Source organism: Polypterus senegalus, chromosome 12 (assembly GCF_016835505.1).
Source record: "Polypterus senegalus isolate Bchr_013 chromosome 12, ASM1683550v1, whole genome shotgun sequence".
Taxonomy (NCBI): domain Eukaryota; kingdom Metazoa; phylum Chordata; class Cladistia; order Polypteriformes; family Polypteridae; genus Polypterus; species Polypterus senegalus.
The window spans coordinates 71,843,350-71,867,600 of NC_053165.1; the positions used below are offsets into that span (position 1 = coordinate 71,843,350).

At 44.1% G+C, this 24,251-nt stretch overlaps 1 protein-coding gene across 1 annotated transcript; it reads left to right on the forward strand.

The window, feature by feature from the left end:
- The first annotated feature begins 4,459 nt into the window (after positions 1–4,459).
- LOC120540991 (group 3 secretory phospholipase A2-like) lies at positions 4,460–21,515 on the forward strand. Its single transcript, XM_039772209.1, has 7 exons — positions 4,460–5,129; positions 5,752–5,884; positions 6,568–6,702; positions 9,633–10,201; positions 17,494–17,623; positions 18,727–18,843; positions 20,770–21,515. The coding sequence occupies exons 1-7, from the start codon at positions 4,676–4,678 to the stop codon at positions 20,981–20,983; spliced, it is 1,752 nt and encodes a 583-aa protein (XP_039628143.1). The 5' UTR covers positions 4,460–4,675; the 3' UTR covers positions 20,984–21,515.
- Positions 21,516–24,251: the final 2,736 nt, after the last annotated feature.

The window sequence follows — 24,251 nt, forward strand, 5'->3', positions numbered from 1 at the left end:
GATTGTTGTCCTTCTGGAAGGTTCTCCTCTCTCCACAGAGGACCTCTGGAGCTCTGACAGAGTGACCATCGGGTTCTTGGTCACCTCCCGGGCTAAGGCCCTTTTCACCCGATCGCTCAGTTTAGATGGCGGGCCAGCTCGAGGAAGAGTCCTGGTGGTTTCGAACTTCTTCCACTTACGGATGATGGAGGCCACTGTGCTCTTTGGGACCTTCAAATGAGCAGAAATGTTTCTTTAACCTTCCTCAGATTTGTGTCTCAAGACAATCCTGTCTCGGAGGTCTACAGGCAATTCCTTTGACTTCATGCTTGGTTTGTGCTCTGACATGAACTGTTAACTGTGGGACCTTCTATAGACAGGTGTGTGCCTTTCCAAATCATGTCCAGTCAACTGAATTTACCACAGGTGGACTCCAATTAAGCTGCAGAAACATCTTAAGGATGATCAGGGGAAACAGGACCTAAGCTCAATTTCGAGCTTCATGGCAAAGGCTGTGAATACTTATGTACATGTGCTTTCTCAGTTTTTTTATTTTTAATAAATTTGCAAAAACCTCAAGGAAACTTTTTTCACGTTGTCATTATGGGGTGTTGTGTGTAGAATTCTGAGGAAAAAATGAATTTTAGTCCATTTTAAAATAAGGCTGTAACATAACAAAATGTGGAAAAAGTGATGAAGCGCTGTGAATACTTTCCAGATGCACTGTATATATTATGGTCTGGCTGCCAATGTCCTTAACTCTGCTGCATTGTATATGCTTGATGGTGGCACAGTGCTATGCAGACTTGTGACATTGGTCATGTGGGCCTAAAAACCAGTAAAGCAATTATCTAGATTGCATACAAATTCTATTAATGTAATTGCTAATCTGAAAAGAAGACTATGAGATTCAGAGAGCCCTGCAAACAAACAGGCACACAGTGGTTTGTGTAGGTGCCAGTCAGTGGTAGAAGTTGAAGTTCAATTGTCTGTTTTTATGAGATAACAGTTTATTTACCAAGCCCTCCAGCGTCAGTGTGAAGCACGCTGAAGGATCATTTTGATTGAGGGGCAGTCATGAACATGAGAACTTGGGAGGCATGCCTGGGGGGAAAGAGCAACATAAAGGTATTTGGTGCAAGTCTGGGCAACCTGCTTGAGTCGAGTCCGTCTCGCATGAACCATAGAGCACACTTAGGATCACCAGGGCTATTTTAAAATGAAGATACTGAAGAAACCTTCTGACTTTGGTGAAATTATTAACCAAGCATTTCCTGAAGGTGACTTGCTCACAGACAGGAATGGGGGCCCAGTTGACATGTATTTCTGGGGAAGTTTGGGCAATGGATTTCCCATGCATCATTGATCTTCTGACCGTCCAGGTCAGGTTGAAGCAGCACCAGGGCTTCTCCCAGTGGCATCTCCTTGCACATCCATACACTCTCTTTTTTTGCAGGGCCAGTTTAGAGCTGCCAGTCAGCCTATCACTCATTGGATAACCTGGGAAGAAAACCAGCACAGTTAGAGAAAAGACTGCTGTGGGCTGCACATGTTGCATGCTGAGCACGGTGTACTTTTATTATTTATTTTTGTAGGGTGGGAAAAAGTCATTTTACAGTTGGGATTACTTGAAACACTGTTTATTCTTGTATTCTTATGTTTTATTTATTTGTCTCATTTATCACCATCTTATTATTATTATTAAAGTGTGCTTGAGTGTAGCAAGTAGATTACAAGAAAGTGTAAATAGTGAAGGCAGGTAATTTGAACACCTGCGAGACTGTGCCTAAGTGCACCGTGCCATTGTGATGTTCTTTTGAGTTAATAAAGCTATTGTAATAATCATAACCTGCATGTCGTTTTTCCATACAAACAACTGGAAACCTCCTTTCGCCCACCCCTGTGCTTTTGCCTACTGTTCTCAGGAGCCATGAACTTAAGAATGTAATTGTCCTACAGTATGTACACATAAGAGGTAACTTGGAGGTGTAGATTTGAAGCCATGACTCAAGCTTTGAGGCAGCAGCACTAACTCCTACACCACCAAGCTGCCCTGAAATAATTTTGAATTCTTGTTTTTGTGTTGATCAGAGGACAAAGTGTTTATTTGCATGTGCATCTGCTTTCTTCTCAAATGGATCTGACACCTTGTGACTTTATAAAGGACTTGTGTGGAATCAGAAAATGCACCTATATATATATATATATATATATATATATATATATATATATATATATATATATATATATATATAGTGGAAAATGTTAGACAAAGAAATAAGGTTAAGGCTGGTGGGGTGAAAATAAATAAATAATGCAGTGTTTTCCACATCTACTTATAAGGTGCTTTTCTATGCAAGACAGACTTATAGCGATCTATAACTATCCATCCATCCATTATCCAACCCACTATATCCTAACTACAGGGTCACGGGGGTCTGCTGGAGCCAATCCCAGCCAATACAGGGCACAAGGCAGGAAACAAATCCCGGGCAGGGTGCCAGCCCACCACAGGGCACACACACACACACACACACACACACACCCCCACTCAAGCACACACTAGGGCCAATTTAGAATTGCCAATCCACCTAACCTGCATGTCTTTGGACTGCGGGAGGAAACCCACGCAGACACGGGGAGAACATGCAAACTCCACGCAGGGATAACCTGGGAAGCAAACCTGCAGGTCCCCTAACTGTGACGCAGCAGCGTGCCGCCTATATATATATATATATATATGTATATATATGTATATGTGTATATATATATGTATATATGTGTATATATATATATATATATATGTATATATGTATATATGTATATATATATATATATGTATATATGTGTATATATGTATATATATATATATATATATACGTATATATATATGTATATATATATATATATGTATGTATGTATATATATATATACCTGTGTGTATATGTATATGTGTGTATATATATTTTTTTCTTTTTTATATAAAAAAGTAACTTTGATTTTAATGAACTTCACGTGAACATACTCTACGACAGCTCCTTTTAGGCTTTATACAAAAGCAGGCACACATTAGTCTTATTGCCCCGTGAAAGCAATAATGGCTGTCCAAATGCATTCCTGCGTCTTTGTTTGCAGTTACTCTTGACATGCAAATGCGGTGTGCATTTAGTGACAAAGGTGTTTAAACAGCTCAAGTATTTCCACTCCTGTGTTTTTTGTTTTTTTGTTTTTTTTTTGCTTTAAGAGAAACCAAGCACTTACCTATTTAGTCTGATTGATTCAAATTTGTGCATCACAAAGTTGTCCTCGTTCATCCTCCCTATGCGGACTGTTTCACTGGCTTGTTTAGTTTTCTGAACGTGCTCCATAGTGTGCATGAGAGATTTAAGGGAGATGCACTAAGCTACTAAAAAAGAAAAGTGTTTCCTGTGCTAAAGCACAGTGTCCAGTTCAAGTGTACAAGCCTCATTTGTTTCACTTCATATTGCCGGCTTAGTATTTCAACGCACTTCTCTTCATCTGTTCTGTAAGCGCTGAGAATACAACAGGGCCATGGTGAAGGAACTGCAGGTTTGTAAGTAGTACGTGGCAATTCACAGAGCGTCTTAAAATCCACATGTCACATGCATTGCCTCCTCCTCGTTGAATGACATTTGGGTGTGCCATCTGAATAGTGGTGGCATGTTCTCTTTGTCTAGTTGAAAGCCACCTCAGACTGTTTAGTGATTTTAAATCTGCCAGATGTGAGTGTGTGAGTCCCGTGGCTGACCTGGGTGTCATTGAGGGTTGGTTCTTGTCTAATGTCCTTCACTGCCAGTGCAAGTTCATTAATTTACCCAAAACACCACAATAGAATAATAAAAGTGCAGCAGAAGCCACCCTGCTGCTGTGTGCATGTAGTTGGTACACACTTGTCCACTTCTGTATATTCTTTAAATGTCACGGGACACTTCTTGAAATTTCCATCTAGTTACCGCCCTGCCCGGGGTTTGTTTCCTGCCTTTCGCCCCGTGTTGGCTGGGATTGGCTCCAGCAGACCCCCGTGACCCTGTAGTTAGGATATAGCGGGTTGGATAATGGATGGATGGACATCTAGTCACATTCAGTAGGTCACCAGCGTGCCCCAGTTTGATGGCGGCATTGTGTCCATGCTGCATTTCTGTCAGGTGTCCCTCACGCAGGGAGTCTTGTCCGCTTTCCAGTAAGACTATTTTAGTACATTACGGTTTCTTTCACAGACGCCGACCTTCTGCTCTGCTCAAGCTTGTGCTCACCTTGCGGTGTTATTTTTGACACTATCTATTTACGGCCGCGCTTGTTATATAACGACATGTTAGGATTCATCAGGAGAGCCCCCTCGCTGACTCGGCACTCCACCGGTCCCTGCGACACCGCCAGCTCGCCGGGTTATCTGAGGTCGCAGACTGACCCGTAGCTTCGGGATCGCGCGTCCAGAGGAAAGGAGAGCGGAGGGCTGAGTCACACACGGAGCATCGGGGAGGTCTGCGCAGGTGTGGCCGGGCGGGTCGCCTGACTGAACCAATCCGTGCGGCAGTTGCAACGCAAACTCGCGTCAGGGAACATCACCTCATGAGGTGCGACACACCCCCCGACATCTCAAAAACGGAGCCGGGAGCCGAGCGACGCGAAACGGCGCACCTCGTGGCAGAGTTGTGTGTTTGTAAACGTCGCGGCTATGCATTGGGTCCTGTGTCTGCTCCTGGCGGCCCTGTTCGCCTCTTCTCGCTGTGCCGGAGCGCCCGACACGTTCTGCCATCGTGAGCGCAGCGACTCCTCCGGACGCCGTCATCTCACTTTCTTGACGCGCCGAACCGGGCAACTGGAGCTCGTGCAGAGTATCTGGGGGCCGGAGAGGAACGGCCAGGGGCTCCTGGAGTGCGCGAGCAGCGGAGATCCGGAGCTGACCGAGACTTATCTGTCCCTTTGTGAGGAAGCCGAGCCCGCTACCCCGCGGGGTTTGCGAGATGCTGCTAACCTGGTCGGCGAGGACAGTCCATGCGTGGATTCATCAAAAAGAGCCTTTCGGCGCAAGAGAGAGGTGCGAGCCGCGAGGCACAAGCGGAGCTGGATGATCCCTGGGACACTGTGGTGCGGGACCGGGAGCGTCGCTGCCAACTTCACCGATCTCGGTAAGAAAGTGTGAAGCGCCATTGAAATGGTTCTCGAATTACAAAGAGGCCACACACACTGTTCAGTTGGCATACGTTTTATTCTGCCATGTCACCCCATTTTTGAATCCAGTTCTGTTCCTGGAGCTGTAGTAGCTGGAATATGTTTACAGTCAGTAAGCATGCGCCTTCCATTGTGTGGTGCATATATCGACAGAATTATCCTGCAAGTAAAATCACAGTGGTAACCTCAGCCGCAAGGACTGAACCCTTTTGCGTGGTGTTAGGTGACAGCAGCACTATACATGTTCTCCACTGTGACACCTTTTGTCTTTAGGCTGATTAAATCCTGGCAAAGTGCAAAACTAGCCTGGTTCAACATGGTTTGCCAAAGAAAGGACCCCTTATGAAGAAGGGGGTTGGCTGGTTTAAGGGGTGAACAGAGCCACTGCTTTGTGCTATTTGCTTAATTACCAGCTTATCCAATCGGCTTGCAAAACAAGTACATCGAGTGGCTAGTGTGCTAATCAGTGTTCTTCTTTTACAGGAACATTTCAATAGTGTTTGTGCTCCGTTAAGGTGTCACACGCATTGTCTGGTGCCGAGACTGACGCGCCGATTTCCTTTTCACTTTTTTTTTCAGGTGTCTTTGATCAGACTGACAAATGCTGCAGAGAACACGACCACTGCAGACACACAATCTCAGCATTCAGCCTGAAGTATGGCATCTTCAACCGTCACCTCTTCACGCTGTCACACTGTCAGTGTGACCAAAGGTGAGACTGCATTGAAGCCCTTTGGCTCAGTAAAGCATACTTCAAAGAGGTGCCAGCTGGCACATGTAAACCACGTTCAGTGGAGCGGACAGGATTCCCTTTTATGTTTTTGATGCGACACACAAACCCTTAAAGGTCCAAAAGTGGCATTTACTTGTTGTGTCACTGGATTATCTGGTTGCTGGTGCTTCTAACGTGGCCCCAATGCCCAATATGGACTCTTAAACAGATAAGGTTTCTGTATTGTTGGGTGTGCTTACGTAACAGACTGAGGAGAAGCTAAATATGATGCCCTTCATCTCAGATGCCCTTTCCTTTTGGAGTTTATTCACACAGTATATATATTTGCAAAAACATAGCTTTTCATAGCATTAAACTTGAACTTTTATGAGTTCAAGTAAGGTAAACTACCAAGTAACAGTGGCTTTAGCTTGTACAACGTCTTTAGATCCCAAGTTTCCCTTTTACTGTATTGACAAGGCACCAGTGGCACACAGACTAGGAAGACGTGAAAGGATCTGCTCATCCAATATTTCAGCAGCACAACAGGTGGTCCACATTTATAGCTAAGCAGCAAGGCCGCTAGACAGCAGACCCATCTTCACCCTCGATTACATGTTGTACCCTAGTGAAGTACACGACAGGCACACTGCCCAGACCTTAAAAGTTCTCTCTGTTTGCAGATTCCGGAACTGTCTCCTTGGCGTCAATGACACGGTCTCCAATTTGGTTGGCTACGGCTTTTTCAACGTTCTCAAAGTTCCTTGCTTTGTGTTTGAACCCAGGATGCAGTGCACCCGCTTATATTGGTGGGGGGGGTGAGTGTTTTGTTTTTTTTCCCCCCTTATCATTGCATGAAAAATGACATGTGGTCCTTGAACGGGTGCCAGGCATGTGTATGAAGAGGAGATGTCATTCAAAAGGTATGGAGGCCGCAGGGACCGGAACGTTCAACTTATCAACTCTCTGTGACCTTGAGCCAGTTTCACAAATATGTGAAGGATGTGTTGCTGTTGTCCTTGTGAAGCCCACCTGCGTGCTGTATGAAAGAAACACCAAATTCACTATAAGGGCCAGGGTTTCACCTTCTTTTCAGAATATTCCAGCCATCAGCCAGTAAGTAAAAGCCATGCGCAGTTTTTTTGGGTTGGATTGTATGATGCTGCACACCTGGATGTGCGTCTCGGGCAGGTAATCGGGCAGCTTCAGTGACAGAGCCGGCACGTGTCATTTTTCTTTTCCATTGAGAACCTAAATCACAGCAAATCCAGGTGTCAAGCCTGCTTCAGCTTGTTTAGGGAGGCTGCCAAGCAGGAACGTTTCCCAGTTGCCTCCAGTTGACCACGTGCTACACCCAAATTTAGGGCGGTGTCCTCAGAAAGCAACTCTGATTGGCTGCCGACGACTGGCATGACACTGTTCACATCCTGACAGCGTGGGAATCGTCTCCACACAAAGGACTTGAAGGAGGAAGTTTCTGAGTCATCAGATAGGTGCATGAAATTGCGATAACCTCCAAGATCATATCGCAAATGGAAATATTAAAGAGCAAATTAATGAAACTCCAGGCTTTCATCAGCCATTGTCAGAATTGCTTTATTGGCCTGCTGTATTAACCCTTTGCGTGTACATCTGCATGTTGTACTTCGGCCAGCAGAAGGTGTTGATTCATTACCATGCCTTTATGGGGTTAAGAGAAAAAGTAACTCTCAAAGTCCACACTTGATAGATACTTAGTTAAGCAACGGCAAGATTAATATTTATAGGAATTATGTTTTACCCATGAAGCTGCAGATGCACAAATGTGGGTATCGGGAGGTGGAATGTTCTAGAAACGTCTCACTTCATTAATGAGAATTGCATGATTTTGATTGTAGAGAAAAGCCAAGCAAAATGACACCTTTTATTGGCTAACTAAAAAGATTACGATATTCGCTCGGGGGTCGCGTAACTATGATTTTGATTGATAGGTCTGTTTTTCCACCTGCCAGCCGAAAATGTAGCAGAAACCAAGTGCTTGATCAGACAAGTCCGGCTTGACCTCCACTCCAGGACGGCAGCAGGCTTGCTTGCTATCCATAGTGTTAAGTTGTGAACGAGCACGTGCATCACCTCAACGAGGGTGAACAGATGTTTAAAAAATGTATATAAACTAGCGACTGGGAGCTCGATCGAATTGGGCTACAAGTTCTATGTTTGTGAAATCCATACTTTCTCTGCAAAGAATTATTTGTTTTGTTAAGTCCTTGAAATGATTTTGTTATCACGGCACTGATTTGTGCTTAAAATTGACCTTTTCGGCCGATGTAACGAAGAGCTTCCTGTTTAAACGGGGCTGCGAGACGTGAACTCAGCTCTTAGGCGCACCTCATTTGATTTTTTCCGGCAAACAAATTTTCAAAACAAACCGTATTTTACAACTCTAATCGGAGTCGGAGTAATAATTATGTTGACTTGGTCATTTTAGATCTGAGATCGGCTAAAGTTAAAACAATGACCGTTGTTAATACCCAGCCATCATTACTCAGTTTGCCAATAGATGTCAGAAGGACGGATGCCAAAACCGAACTGCTCAAAGATAGATTTCGACATACCAAGCAAATGGCGATACGTTCTAAATTACTTACGGTTCTGGAGCTATCGAATGGTTTAAGTCAGTCGACGATGTTAGTCCTGGAAAGTACGCCCCACCAAACCAACGTTCCAAAAACCAACTGAACTTACTGTTATCTGCTCGAACCAACACCGACTTACTATACTCGGCCATCCAGCGGCCTCGCTGAAGCTTTCGAACATTCTTAGCCAATCATGCAATACTGCGTCAGCGTTTGCCACGTTATGTTCTAACTATAGAGGCAGAGTCCCATTGGATGGTTCTAACTTGTATTAAGTTGAGGTATTGACGAGGCGAACACCATACATATGGGGTATTGACGAGGCGAACACCATACATATGGGGTATTGACAACGTGAACACCATACATACGGGGCAATGACGACGCGAACACCATACATACGGATAGTATCAAATTATATATATAAGGATATTATGACACAAGACTCTATATTGAACAAATCGAAGATGTAGGAGGTGCAAAAACCTGCACACAAGCTTCAGTTTGACTGAGGATCTTGGAAAATGAAATAGTAAAACGTGAGCGTATAGCATTATTGTGTGTTCGTGGTTCATGCAGAATGAGATGCTAATCCAGTCCTCATTCTTTTATTTGTTAACCATTAAACAGAATCTGGCTCTTGTTTAGAAAGCAGACTCCACTTGGTTGTTTCACGGTAATTAATATTAGGTATATAAGTAGGCTTCACGTTTCTGTTATCATTTTAGCCCTAAAATAGTGACTTAACATCAGGGACCTATTTTACTGACCTTAAGGTTAGGGTTTGGGCGAGAGGAAGGCCGTCTCAAGTGGCGTCCGCTTTCTGAACAAGACCCCAGGAGAAAGAAAGAGTCCTTCCTAGTGTATGTCCTGCTGACGTTCATGCAGTAGTAACCACCTGATACACTTCGATTTCAGTGTGCAACTTGTTTTACGGGAGGTCAATTGTTGTTTTGTAATTTATTTCTTTTTTTTGCCTGTAATTTACTTGCAAACAGAGCTCTGTTCAGTTTGCTTTTTATGCATCTTAGATATTGGAGACTCTGCAGGTCAGTAAGTGGAGAGGCAGATTTCAAATTTATCAAACTGTTCCCAAAAATTGAAAGCCTGCATTGTTTGCTTCCCCCCCTCAGATGCAAGAAACAAAGCCGAGCTCCTTTTGCTCTTGTCCGTGGCCCTACAAGGTACAATTCCACATACCCTGAGGAAGAAGACAAAGACATGGGTTGGAGGGCCAGGGGTACCAACAACAAATCACAACCCAAGATGCCACAAGAGACTCTTCTCACAGCCAAGCCACTTTCTAAACAAGGGGGAGCACAAACCCCTAAGCAGAGCACAGCAGAACCATCAAGGAAAGGAAACCAGGAAAGTCCAGCTCAAGGAACGAGACAAAGAACGGAGAAGCAAGGTGTGGCAAGTCATCAAAAAGGAGGGAGCAAAAAGAGAGGGCAAAGTAAACTCGACTCGAGTGGGCAGCAGGCTGTCAAGACAGCGAAGCCCCCTGTGACTAGTAAAAAGGTGGCCACCACATCATCAACAGCCACATTTTATGATGGAGGCCAGTGGCTGAAAATCCACAGGGAAGAAAACGCCCTTCCCACTGTAGAACCGGCATTTCTCGGCGACGATAAGTCGGAAAAAAGCGATGGAGTTGCACACAACCGCCCTTCACTTGTCGAAAGAAAAACCGAACAACACCGTAAGTACCGTTATGCTTGTATTTGTCCTCTTCTGATAGTTTACAGACAGCAATCGGGTCTGACGTAAGTCTTCAGTCAGATTTATATACTAACGCATGATGCAATGAGACTGTGTGACAGCAGCACTAGTTCCCTTGTAGGGAGCCCAAACTAATTTTACAAAATGACACTCGGTGCCTAAATATACATTCATTTAAAAAAGAGCTTGCCTGTGGTGGTGAAGTGGCAGTTCAGTTGCACATTATAAAACCTCTGCCAGCCATTTTTTTATATGTGACATAGTGACACTAGTGGTATGCAGCATGCCAAGGATCATTTACAGAGTGAAGTGGGTTATTTAGAACAGGGTTTCTTAACCTTTATGCCCACAGGATGACCCAAAGACACGTGTGATTAGAATAGCCCCAGGTGAAACGTGAGCAATTAGAAAAATGGGTGCGAAAAGGGAGAAACAAGTGCAGTTGTAAACCGTGACAGAACTGACCAGTCACATTAAAAATCAGAGCAGCAAAAGTTCATCAACATCATCAAGATGATGAGCAGCTGGAGCACTGCCATGGGAGGCGTACCTCGTAAAAAGTGTTGAGAAGTCAAAACGTGGGTATTGTCCAAAATTGCAAAAGTGTGAATCGGAGTTACAGTGTAGGATCAACTGACACCTTTTTGGCCGAGTTTCCAAAGCTCCTAGTGTAAAATATGGGGAGTGTGTGTCTGTGTGTGCGTGCGTCATGATGAATAGGTGGGACTGCCGAAACTCATCAGTCTTAAATAGGATCTTCTGTCTGGATGTGAGTGCCAACAACGATGACGCCACCGAGAGAGGTGCAGGAGGCTGTTCTGGACAGTGGAAGTAGCAAAGGAGAAAAAGCATTTGGCTTGAGTCGCATAACCATTAATAATGTCGGCTGTATGAGTGCTCGATATTATCAAGAGGTTTATGTGGTGGAAGTGCAACAGATGGGCAGAGTTTGTGGTAAGGATTCAGAGGGCACAAGATAAGGGACAGGAGTCTAGAGCCGATGGCTGAGTGGGAGTGTGGCCACAGCGTTTGATTTGAGCCAAGCTTGTGGCAGCTGCATTCTGAACCAGTTGTGATATTACACAGTAATACGATTAAAATCCATCCATCCATCCATTATCCAACCCGCTATACCATAACTACAGGGTCACGGGGGTCAGCTGGAGCCAATCCCAGCCAACACAGGGCGCAAGGCACAAACACAGGAAACAAACCCCGGGCAGGGCGCCAACCCACCACAGGATTAAAATAGAAACAAATGTAATTATTTAAAAAAATAAAAATAAAAAAAATCCTGCAATATGGTTGATCCACTTCTCCAGCCAGTACCAATCACTGATTCTGTGCTATTTGTTACAGTCAATTTCAACAGCAGGACAACTAGGCTGGAGCCACTTTACCACCACGTTTTGTTGTCATTTATATATTTACAAACTCTGCAAGATGTCATTTTGGTAGCATAGAAGTGGTGCCAGAGCTTTTAGGTTCAGTTTGTGTGGCAGTTCACATTTAATGGCTGAACCAAGTGCCCTAGATATACTTCTTTCAATATCCGGGACAGTCGCATTTCTGCATTTAAAGTCAGTGGGATGTGATCCTACCAGGTACACACCAGATGTCGCTGTTGTGCAAAAAGTGGTAAGCTACTTGCAGCAGCGCAATTTCCATCCATCCATTATCCAACCCGCTGAATCCGAACACAGGGTCACTGGGGTCTGCTGGAGCCAATCCCAGCCAACACAGGGCAGGAAACAAATCCCAGGCAGGGTACCAGCCCACCGCAGGACACACCCACACACCAAGCACACACTAGGGCCAATTTAGGATCACCAATCCACCTAACCTGCATGTCTTTGGACTGTGGGAGGAAACCCACACAGACACGGGGAGAACATGCAAACTCCATGCAGGGAGGATCTGGGAAGCGAACCCAGACGGGTCTCCTGACCGAGAGGCAGCAGCGCTACCACTGCGCCACCGTGCCGCCCGCAATTTATTAAATTAAAATGTTTAGTATATTGGGAGAAGGGGCCTAAGGATAGAGCTGCCAGGGAAGAGAACAAGAGGAAGGCCTAAGAGAAGGTTTATGGATGTGGTGAGAGAGGACATGAAGGTGATGGGGGTAACAGAACAAGATGACGAGGACAGGAAGATGTGGAAGAAGATGATCCACTGTGGCGACCCCTAACGGGAGCAGCTAAAAGAAGAAGAAGAATTGTCAACTTGGTCTCATCAGTTTTTTTTTTTTTTTACTTCTCCAACATGAACTCAGCATAATTTCCTGCTTCTAGTATGTGAAGTGGTATCAACATCTGGTGCTGCACGATTGCCCTGGGATGTTTTTTTTAATTGCTGATTTGCACTTTCGGTTATGGCCATACCATAGATGGTGACGAGAAGTCCAGTACTATTTGGCCTATTACAGAACAGAGAAAGCAGCTAAAAAGTCAAGAACGCTTCAAGCCCACGACAATACTGTGATCAGAATGGCGCTGAAAAGTGCTGTTTGCTGTTCTCTCGGCGCCAATACAGGGAGAGGTGTTGTTAAATCTGAAAGAAGTGCTAAGGAAACTTGTGTGTGTTCTTGTCACTTCATTGGTAAGGAGCCAGGAGACGGGCCAGGGAGTGACGCTCCTGTTTCAAACTGCCTTGATGTATAGCACAAGTTTCGGTTGTTTTGTCAGCCTTGCACTGCCCAGCAAACACTGCCTGGTTGGTGGTAAGCACTGCTAGCAGAGACCCCCAGAGTCTTGTGTTGAAGTCGCGCAGTGTGTTCTCGGCGTTCACTTCTAAACTGGAGATGTTTGATCGATTTTTGTGGAAACAGAGAGCGTGTGAGCCTGCACATCTCACTAGTCATTAGCAGAATAGGAAGAGCGGAAGTAATTTTAAGTGAATGGTGGAGATGTTTGGCCACATAAAGGACTGGCATGTAACTTCTTCAGAAAGTAAACTTAATTGGCTATGTTATTGCTGTATTCATGGACTGGTTGGTGTGCCTTTTTGGTTTGTGCATGTCATTTCTAACCTGCTTAATCTAGACCAGGGTCGCAGGTGGGGCTGAAGCCTAACTCAACCAATAGAGGGGGCAAAACAGGAACAAACCCTAGAGAGTGCCAGTCCATCGCAAGGTCAACACAAACACAGGGACAATTTAGAGTTGCCAGTTGACCTAATCTGCCAGTCTTTGGACAGTCGGAGGAAACTCACACAGACACGGGGAGAACAAGTAAACTCCACATATAGGATGTTGAACCCTGGTCTCCTTACTCGCAGCAGCAGCACTACCACTGTGCCCCTGTGCCCAGATCAATATGGCTTGTATAACTGTCGACAGGATTGTTTGCCTGATGTATTACAGTCTCTGGTGCTCACTTTGGTAGTCTCGTCCTCGCTCCTTTCTTCCGTGGAGGTGGAGTGGTTGTGCAGGTGTGATTTGTTTTGGTGTAATACGTCTGTGGTGGGATTGTCTAATTGAGTTTCTTTGAGTGAATATGGGGTGGCACCACCAGACTTTTTCATGCCAAGATACACGTGGAGTGACAGCTTGATGACAGAGACTGCTATCCGTTTTCATGTGTCGGTGTGCAATAAATAGAGTAGGCCCGTGTGTCTGTCTGTCAGAGGTGACTGTGGGTACTGGGCTCCTCCTGCTGGTAGGCCATTTGTGTGTCAAGATCAAGGCTGTCTTTTATTTGAAGGTTAGCGTGCAGGTTCAAGGGTTCCTGAGGTGGTATAGTTTTTCTATTTGAGATTATAAACCACTAAACGTCAAACATGGCAACATCCAAGGCCGTTGTCTCTTCAAAGATCTGTCACATTGCCTTTATTTGATGGCCATTTCTGTCACAGCTCAATATCTGGCTGAATAAAACTCCTGCCATCCACTTGAGCGCAGTGCAGGCAAAAGCGGACAAGATTAGTCATGACAAGAATCTGGAACATCTAGATTTATTTCTGTGGAGGTCTGTCAGGGAAACTATTTGCTTGCAGGGATACTTAAAAGCTTAAGATCTGATTTCTGACTTTTGTGTTTGAATGGAGGCTGTTTTTAACGCTCTAATAGTTGGAATTTGATGAATCCATCTACCATAAAAAAGACTACATTTCTGTACACTTAATCCAATTGAAAACAAATGGCGAACATTGAGCCACGTCAGGCATACTGTGCACGTTACAACATAGGTGGACAGCCTGAGTGAAGCTTTTCATTCTGACGTCAGTTAGGCAGGATTTCTTCATAATAAAGTCCTGCTGTCACTATGAGCCCCCAATGAAGCTGCCCACCTCTACTGCCTGTCTTATCCTAAACGTAGGCTTCTGTGCAGAAACATTCCCATTAGTAGTTTTCTGATGTAAAAAAAAAATGGAGGAATCAAGTGACGATACTTGTTACAAGTGTTCAGTTTAAGTATAAGTTTTCAGGGATATCTGAGGAAGTTGGTGAGGAGTTTTCTGATGGGCTAGGAGTCTGCCAGCTATGATTGGTACACAACTTGTTTTTTAACCAACTGGCGCCCTGCCCGGGGATTTGTTCCTGCCTTGTGCCGTGAGTTGGCTGGGATTGGCTCCAGCAGACCCCCGTTACCCTGTGTTAGGATAATAACGGGTTGGATACTGACTGACAAATTCCATTTTGCAAGTCTAAACCTCAGTGCTAGTAAATATGTTGCTAACGGCTTTTAACACAAGAAGTTCCCAACAGTGCTGTGGATAAATGCTGGAGGAGTCACGTACATGTGGTGGGAGGCAGTGAGCCTCACAACGTCATCTCGGTACACCCTCATGTCTTCCTGTGAAGGACATTTCTCCCTTTAGCTTTACGCCTTTTCAACATGTGGCCCACTATACATTGTTGTGGACACACTGGACCGGCTGAGGTTTACTGTCAGAACTAATACACCAGCAGATGACATCTGTATTGTGAAGTATCTCAGAATCTCCTTTCACACCAGAGGTGTCAAAACGCCTTCGCTTTATTAGTCAACTGTCATGATTGGCCGTTAAATTTGTGACAGCTGACGAGGAAAGGGCCAAAGGGAGATTAATAGTAAGAGATAAGCTGCCATGTCTGACAGCATGAAAAGCACTTCACCAGCATGGAGGGAAGTCACCATGGCAAAGCTGGGCTGGCATCTTCTCATGAAGCTCTGAGAGCTGACCATGGGTAGACGGCTACTATCTCACACAGTTGAATGCTAAGTAATGGCTTCTTTTTACAAGAACATGCGACAGTGAAAGAACCTGGAGAAACATGGGGAACCAAAACCAAACAAATTGGTATTGAACGGTTCCATGTAAAGTTCCTGTAAGTGATACCACAGGAAATTGATCAACTGAAGATTTTAGAATACAATATGGCCGACTGTGCAGTAACATGCAGTCAAGTACATTACCTTTTGTTGTTCACAGACACCACTTTGAAATGAACGTTTCTTGATGTTTTGACCAAAATAGAATTGGAATCTGACCTGAACTCGATAACAAATGTTTGACCCCACTATTTATCTAAATAAAAGTTAAAAAAGGGATTTTATTTGTAATATCTGACTTTTCATATTCCAAGTTGTTTTCAGGAAAGGATTAGAATTGGATAAGAAAGGGAGAGTGAATTGATGTACAAACCCGTACCGCGGCAGATTCTCCATCTCACAAATGTGAATATTGCTGGGGGAAACCAGTGGGAGTGACTGCTGGCCATTCACCGGCCTTTCTTAAGGTTATGAAGTCAAACACGACTTCATTTTGGGGGGGGGCGGGATAATCTGAAAATGTCTGAAATGGGACTTCATCTGAGGGGTGGGAGTTGTAGGGGTGTCATTTCTTTCACCTCTTTTTATCAAAAGATATTGCTCTTCTTTGTATTTTATTGCTTTTACATTATATAACATGTGGATCACAAATAACTTCATGGATAAACGATAAGTTGGAGAGGCTGCTGCATTCTTGACCTGTTCATGAGGTTCATTCACAGCATTTCATACCGCAAAACAAAATCCCATTTGTGAGCCTCTGGTAGAAAATAACGCGTAGCAATGGGTCATCGTTGTGGCGTTTTGTTAGAGTAGAAGTGAAAAGGCTTCATTTCTGTCCTTGTCATTACACGATATTGTATTCTTAGGTGCATGTCAACAGTTCTTAATCTGTCCATATTTGTCAGATCATTTAAATTCGGAGAATGAAGCACAGCAGACGTCTCCAGACTTGACAGATAATCCAAGGCTGACAAAGCCTCAAGGTAGTCGGGATGCATAGTGCCTGGTCAGACACGGGTCACACTGAGGTGTCAGGCGAGTCTTGAGTGCCACCTCAAAGTCGTCTTTGTGTACACTGCTGTGCTGTTAGCGCTGGCAGACCAGTGACGTGGTGTGTTGTGGTGCTCATCCACTCTTGCTGCGCCTTGCACCATTACTCCAGTTACACTTGCAGCTCTGACTGAGTGACTGGATTAGCGGTAAACGTTTCTAAATCATCTGCTCCTTGTCTTGTGTGTTTATTGCACTTAGGAAAGGTCCACTTGTTTCTGTAAAATGAGCTACTGTACATTGTTTGCCCATTTCTTCTTCTTCTTCTTCACACAACTGCAAACAACCTGAAGAATCAGTTTGGATTAAATTTTACTTATTTACCATAAAGTCCATGGACTTTGACGAGCAGTCTTTGTGGACATGGTGGTGTGGACTCCATCTGGAATATGACGCACTAAAAGTCAACACCTTATCTGTGGTACAAATCAAAATAAAGCAGAAAAATTATTAAATAGCAGTTACTTTAGGAATTTCACACAAGGATGACGATTCATTAAATAAGTGAGATGAAACTTACCGGGCCTACTCTGCCAGTATGTGTGACTGCCGACTGCGTGCCCAGGCTGTGTTTAAACTGTCTGCAGTGCACTTGCACCTAGTTTGGTCTGAAATCCGCTGACCTCATCACCATTTAGTTTGGTTTTTTGGTTCATGTAATTAAAAGTGATAAGTGGTTAAATATTTTAGTCAAGATGAACGGTAATTAAGCTGTAAAGAGAGAGTTTAAACTAAATTAAATTAAAGAATCTATTTTTAAAGTTGATTTCATTATCTAAGGCTCAGCACTCTAAGACGCGATCCTTTCCATCATTCAAGTTTTCTATCCGGTTTACCGCCGCCCTCTGCCACTCTCACAGTCTCGGTAAACCTCACCTGTTTCAGAGTGGCCCCCTAGAATTACATGGTGCTCAAGTTTGACTCAAGGTTGGCGTCACCACTCACATGTCCTTGTGCTTTAATGCAGATAAACTGAAGAACTGTGGCTGCTACAAGCACCTCGATCGATGCGAGTACAAAATTCCACCTTACAAGAAGAGATTTGAATTGCAGAACACCGAGTCCCGGATGCTGTACCACTGCAACTGCACACAAAGGTAAAAGAGACCTGAGCGGCAAAGGGTCGGGTGGTAAGAAGAGGGCCATTCAGCTAGGATGAAGCAGCAACTGGGGGCCTGCTGTTGGGCCAGGACAAGAACACTTGATTGATTGTCTCAGGGTGGGCTCATTTTATTGGCCAGTTCTTTTAAATTGCTTGTGACTCCCCAGTTTTAGTATTTCAGACTGAGGTTTAGCATAGGATTATGGACTGGGTTAAGTTTAATATTAACAGCATGGATCTTTTTATTAAGATTAGGGGCTAGGAGGATTTTTAACATTAAGGATTGGGTTAGGCAGTGGGTTAAGTTTAGGGTTTTTGGGCAGAGGCAAGCTGAGTTGCTTTATTATTATTCTGATTATCATATAAAGAAGAGGAGTTTTTGGTACCTGATGTACTTTGCAAGACTTGTTAGTGCAGCACAAAGAGTGATTCTCACTCCATTTTGGGTAAAGTGCCAACAAACCGAGCGCTTTCATGCCACAAAGTAAAATGGAGGACCCTCTCTGTTTCCACACATGGCTTTGTGCGTGTCTCTTATACTAACTTGGTTTTATGAACAGCTGCAGAATCATAAAGGAGAGCCAACAAAGTAATGCGTACAGTTCCCAATATGTCCATGAGTGCTGCAGTAAGCAAAAAGTGGTATTGGGTGTACATCAGGAAAACACGTAAACCTTACAAAACTACTTGTGAGATTTGGCCTGGTCCAGAGGTTTGGGGTTTTTGGGTGACAGAACAGATCGAGGTCCTTGGTAGGTGCCAAATCATTGAAAACTGCAGTTCTACTTTCGGAAAAAGGAACCCACTGAGTGTGCAGTTCTACCAGATTTGGCGAGGGTCACCCTGTTGAGCCCAGCGAAGCCACATGTCATCTGTAAGGCTAGGGAGGAAGTCCCACCTGGCTGCGTATTGGGTGTCTGCACACATAACAGTCTGCTGCTACATAGTTGACTCTTCAGATTTGTGTTTTTGTAATAAATATTTAGGGACACGGAATCTGTTTGCCAAGACTACTGACTACTACGGGAGCATTCGTGCTGTCCTAATACATGCCTGCTCTTAAGTATTCAATTTAACACTTACCTGCTTTTGTTGTAGGTTGGCTCGGCACTTACGCAAGATGGGAGAGTCGAATGCAGTGGAGTCCCTGGCAGTCAGTTACATCTCCTTCTCCTGCTTCAATCTACAAACAAGGGAAGAGTGCGATTCAGGACGGTGAGCAGAAGTTTCTCTTGCAGTTATAAAGGATTAAGGAATTGGGTCTGAAGTTGTGAAAAATGGCCGTGTGGCTTAAAGCCCCTGGGGAGTAGCGATTGCCTGAGTTCTAAAAGAAATAAATTAAGTATAAAAAAAAAAGCAACATCAGGCTGTTTTGGGGCGAGGAGTTTCTATTGTGAGTTTTTCTAATGAGTAAGTCATTGATAAGTGAGCCACTCGTGAACGGTCGCCATGGATTGTATTGTCTGGAGGCAGAGTGATTTGTCATTCACAACTTAATTCACTTTCCTCAAAGACTGACCTAGAATGCCATGATAGCACTAATATTAGGTTTGAAGATTTATTTTGTGCTGCTCACAGATGTATTTCACTTGATTATGCTGTTAAATGCTGTTGTACAAATGAATAATGTAGGCTTACTTACATCTGGCCTGCCGAGGTCTGTTTATAGACTTACACGTTAAAGGGTTATTGATATTCTGAACATGATGTTCTTCATTAAAAATCAAAAAGTACATTTTATCAAATACAGTCATCCCTCACCTATCACGGGAGTTACGTTACAGAACCCCTCGCAAAAGGTGAAAATCCGCGAAGTAGAAACCATATGTTTGTATGGTTATTTTTATATATTTTAAGCCCTTATAAACTCTCCCACACTGTTTATAAATATTCCCTGCACAGTTATACAGCATAATCCCTTTGTATTCTCTTAGATATTAGGTAAGATTCATTGAAATTATGTATGTAAACACACTGTTTAAATACAGTAAAACCTAAATATTATTTTAAAGATATCGAGTGTCTCCGATATCACATATGTTACAGCCATTACGACAGACAGGCCACCAGCAATACATACGTACAGTTATGGGTACTCGCCAACAATGACAAGACAACTTGTCCGTTAACAATGAGTTTAGTTTTACTGCACAACAAAGGAGAGCGTTACAGCCCTTCTAAAGGAGCCTCTTCAGGCAACTGTATATCACCGCCGTTGTTCTTCTTCAATCCAGATCCCTAAAGCAGATTCCATCCAGACTACTGCCTTATTACGTCCACTTACAACTTGTTTTGCACCCTGGTTAAAAGGACACTGCGGCTGTAGATCTTATATTCCTTTCCTACTTTTTAAATAAAAAGAATCGTAGCCTCATAGATGCCATAATGGCATCCTACAGCGGTGTATCTTTTCCCTTCCTTCAACAAATCCAAAACGTTTACCTTTTCGGCAATTGTTAACATCTTCCGTTTGCGCTTCGGCACGGCCCTGAAGCAGTAGCAGATCGTTTTGGAGCCATAATGAAGGGCTTGACTACGCACAAAGATAAACACAAAAGAGCACAACTCTTTACACAGCGAAACACGTTGATGCTGAATGAGCGAGACAAGACTTCCTGGTTAACACTGCATTCAGCACACACAAACTTAACTGCATGCTCTGATTAGTTAGCTTCTCAGCCATCCGCCAATAGCGTCCCTTGTATGAAATCAACTGGGCAAACCAACTGAGGAAGCATATACAGGAAGTAAAAAGACCCATTGTCCGCAGAACCCGTGAAGTAGCGAAAAATCTGCGTTTATATATTTAGTTATGCTTACATACAAAATCCGCGATAGAGTGAAGCCGCAAAAGTCGAAGCGCGATATAGCGAGGGATTACTGTAGTGATGTTAAGCATTCGTTTTTATTGTGTTATACTTCACATATTTTTCCACCTATTTTTCAGGCTGTATGGCCTTTGCTCAAATTGCTTGAAATTTGTTCACTGAATGCTGCATTTTGTTAATCAAATTCTTCGCCTACCCAGTCATTTGAAGGCCCAATCTTGTATCCTTGTTTAAGTTAGGACAGACCTGGTAGCATCAGTTGCAAGCTCTCAAAACCCACGGTGACTGACCAATTGCTCTTTTTCTCGTGCAGATGTAGCGTGAAGCACACAGCAGTCCTCTCACGTGATCATCGCCTCCAAAGAGCCTTGAGGCTAAAGAAGAACGTGGAGAAGCGAGCGCGGGTTGCGGCTGCTCCTAAAGTGAAGAGACAAGGCCTGTACGAGAACTTTCAAAGCAAGAAAGGGTTGGTGAAGCTGTATGACAAATGTTTGGAGATGGTCCATGCCGTCCAGCAGCAACAGTGACACCTGGGGTCCGTTTAGACTCGAATTGAAGCTGACCGTTTTTCCTTCCCTCATTCACATGCCTAAAAACTCATCTTTATATGAAACTGCGCTGGATGGATCCAAAAACACAGCAGCCTTGCCTGTTACAACTACACAACCACAGGCTAACACCAAAGCAAGCTAAACACTTCACTAACACCCATCCACATTTCAGTCTTGTAGTTTTGTACTTAAACCACCTGGAATTATGGAACAACAAGCCAAACAATATATATATATATATATTTTTTTTCCAGCAAGAAAAAAATATTATCGTGTAACAGAAACATGGCAACATAAACACAGCAGGGAAGCTGCCATATGATGCAGATTTAGTGCACTTCCTGTAGGTGATATCCTTGGTAATGGTCACCAACACACAGCCCAGCGTCCCCATCGGGACAGTAGAAGAGTGTTTTACTATGCACTTTTATAATATGAGCGGGAGTCGAGCTAAAGTTAGAAAATGGAGCGAACCTTCACAAAGTTGATGATGTCATTTCTCGATGGAGTCTCCACCCTTCTCAGTGCACTTGTGCCACCTGCCGGGCAGTGCCTGGATTCCAGCAGAATAAAAGGTTTGTCTTGTCCTCGCCACCAATCATGCACCGCTTTCTTCACGTCATCATCTGTCTTGAATCGATGACCACCCAGAGACCGCAGTCCCCGCCGCTTCACAGTGGTCTCCAGCAAGTCACAGGAACTTGCACTTAGTGACTGCAGTACCCCTTGGCATGGAGTGTTCGACAAGAACTCGGGTGCATGAGTGGTGACGAGGACAAGAGAAAGCCGTTTATTCTGCTGGCACTTCCAGGTAGGTGGCGCAAGTGCATTAAGACCCCATTGAGAAATGACATCACCAGGTTTGTGAAGGCTCGCTCCATTTTCTGATAAATCCCATTTTCTAACTTCAACTTGACTCCCCCATCATACTTGTTTTCTGTTGCTTGTGCGTGAGAATTGGCAGTGCGGTGTGGCACAGAATTGAGATGCCAATTAATCCACACCTTTACGTTTACCTGCAGAGCTGCTCCGACTTTGTGTCACATGTGCCAGCGTGCTCGCCCCTCAATTCGTCCGGCTCTGACCTGTACAGAGTTCAGCCCGGCTTGGGCGTGCAGAGGCTGTGTCTTTTGTGACAATCGGATCGTATTCCATGACAGAGGTGCATACTACTAAGGGTTTTAAAGTTATACCTGAAGACATCACATTGCTTGGCAAATGACAAGTAAAGGCCACGTGGCATTACATTTCTAATCGTCTAAATTTAAACATTTAGAGACAGTTACACATTTTTTTATTCATTCCCACAGAAGCCAGGAAAGTAAACTGTCACCTGGCAAGTGACAATGCTAACATCGTTATGAAATTCAAGCAAATGCCACTGCTTGGAAGTTGTTCGAGGTTTGGGGCGTACTACAAGAAATGAAATCTGACATTTTTTTTTGAGCAGAATAATTTTTTTAAAAAAGTATTAAGACCTTTTCGGAGGACGGACACGTAATGCTGCTTGATTTTATTTTGCACTGCTTGTGTCTGTAGAGCTCGGCAGTACACGCCATTTAGCGAGAGCCACTTGAGATCAACTGCTCGCTTGTCTCGGACTCCTGCAGGACTTGCAGGCAGGCGATCTCTGTAGCGCCAGACTCCTTCAGTGCCGCGTGCCGCTTGTCATTTGTCCTTTTACGAGACGTATTTAAAGGCTGCTTTTAATATTTCTAAGCGTAGAAGGTCAAAGGACAACTTGTACATTAAGTAACATTTAAGGGTATGTTTGTAAATTATTATTAATTTATATATTTTATATGCCTGGTTGGGATACTTGATGATTACTGTTATAATATTAAGACAGCACTTGATCTAATTAACACACCACCAAGATGAGCGCCTCCTATCCTCCTTCCTAAAGTTTTTTTATTTATGTTGCCCCCCATGCTGTACCCCCATGTACACATCAGTTTTATCTTCCTTACGGCAAACCTTTTTTGTCCTTGCTGTCTGATCTTTGCCGGACACCCTCAGCATTATTTTGTGTTACTTACAGTGAAGAAAACGGATGGGCAGGCAGCCAGCCAGAGCTCGTCTTCATTGCCCCTCATGTTGAAGTTCTGAATCTGCCGCAGCGCGATTCTGGGGGCAGCCACATGTCGTTAATATGTTTGTTGTGTGTGTGGGCGCCTTGCGTGTCACTCTGTGTGTGAACTAAACCAGGACGGAGTTCAGCGTAGCGTGGTGAACACTTTGAACTGACTGAGCCATTCGTGTGTGTGTGCGTGTAAGAAGTACGTAACGGTGGGCACCACAAGAAATGACGCCACCTGTTAACGTGACTCTGGTTATTTACTGTTTATGTGAAATGTATTACACTGTAGATGGTATTTATAATTTATATGAAGAAAACGCAAGGCTAGGAGGACTAATTTAATGTACCGTATATATTGTTTACACTGTGAATGGACGGGGACTTTGATGTCATTTCCGGTGGGGTGTCACATAGGCCGTTGGTTTTTAGAGACATGAAGATGTCCCCTCTCATTCAGCTTTGGTCATGATCATTTAAGGAAAGCTGAATATGTGACCTCCGATTCACTTGCGACCCTTTGCACCAGACGGACCCTTTTCCATAGTGAGGAGCAACGCAGGGCGCTTCACAAGTCCAGAAATGCATTACTATATGGAGCAGCGCAAGCCTGGGTGGCTATCTCAGGAGCACTCGGTGGGACGGGGCTGGCAGTCCAGTATATGAGACACTGTGCCACCCTGCCTAGCCCGCCTGCTAAACCTCAGGACAGAGACACATTCCTAGTACAGCTTTCAAAATGGCTGTAGAAACCCCTGCCCTGCAAAGTCAAGAGCATCCAGATGAGGAAGGGGGGGTCTGCTTTCAGGTATCAATAATGACAGGTGATTGTTAAGCCGAAGTGCCCGTCCCAATGAGCTCCGGTGCTAATGTTGGCAGTAAACACCCAGTGCACCCAAAGCCTCTTAACCATTAACTGCATTAGCCGACTGAAGGCGGTGCACAAGGGGTCCGGTGTTTACGACTTGAATAACGGCGAGTGATTTCGTCTGACGGAGGAGAGTTCTTGACCAGATACCTCAGGAGCCAAGGGGGGCATTTTATCCTCACGATCTCATCTCAGTGGACTTTTATAGCGATGATCATTCTACACAGGACACCAGCAGATGTACAACGTCAATTATTTATATTCTGTAAATAGTGTATAGTTTATAAAATATTTTGTAC

What these genes read in the sequence shown, in the direction of transcription:
- LOC120540991 (XM_039772209.1), top strand. Translation starts at nt 4,676, where the DNA reads ATGCATTGGGTCCTGTGTCTGCTCCTGGCGGCCCTGTTCGCCTCTTCT. An exon ending in TGCCAACTTCACCGATCTCG is followed by an intron (nt 5,130 to 5,751) that starts GTAAGAAAGTGT and finishes TTTTTTTTTCAG; the next exon opens with GTGTCTTTGATCAGACTGAC. An exon ending in GAAGAGTGCGATTCAGGACG is followed by an intron (nt 18,844 to 20,769) that starts GTGAGCAGAAGT and finishes TTTCTCGTGCAG; the next exon opens with ATGTAGCGTGAAGCACACAG.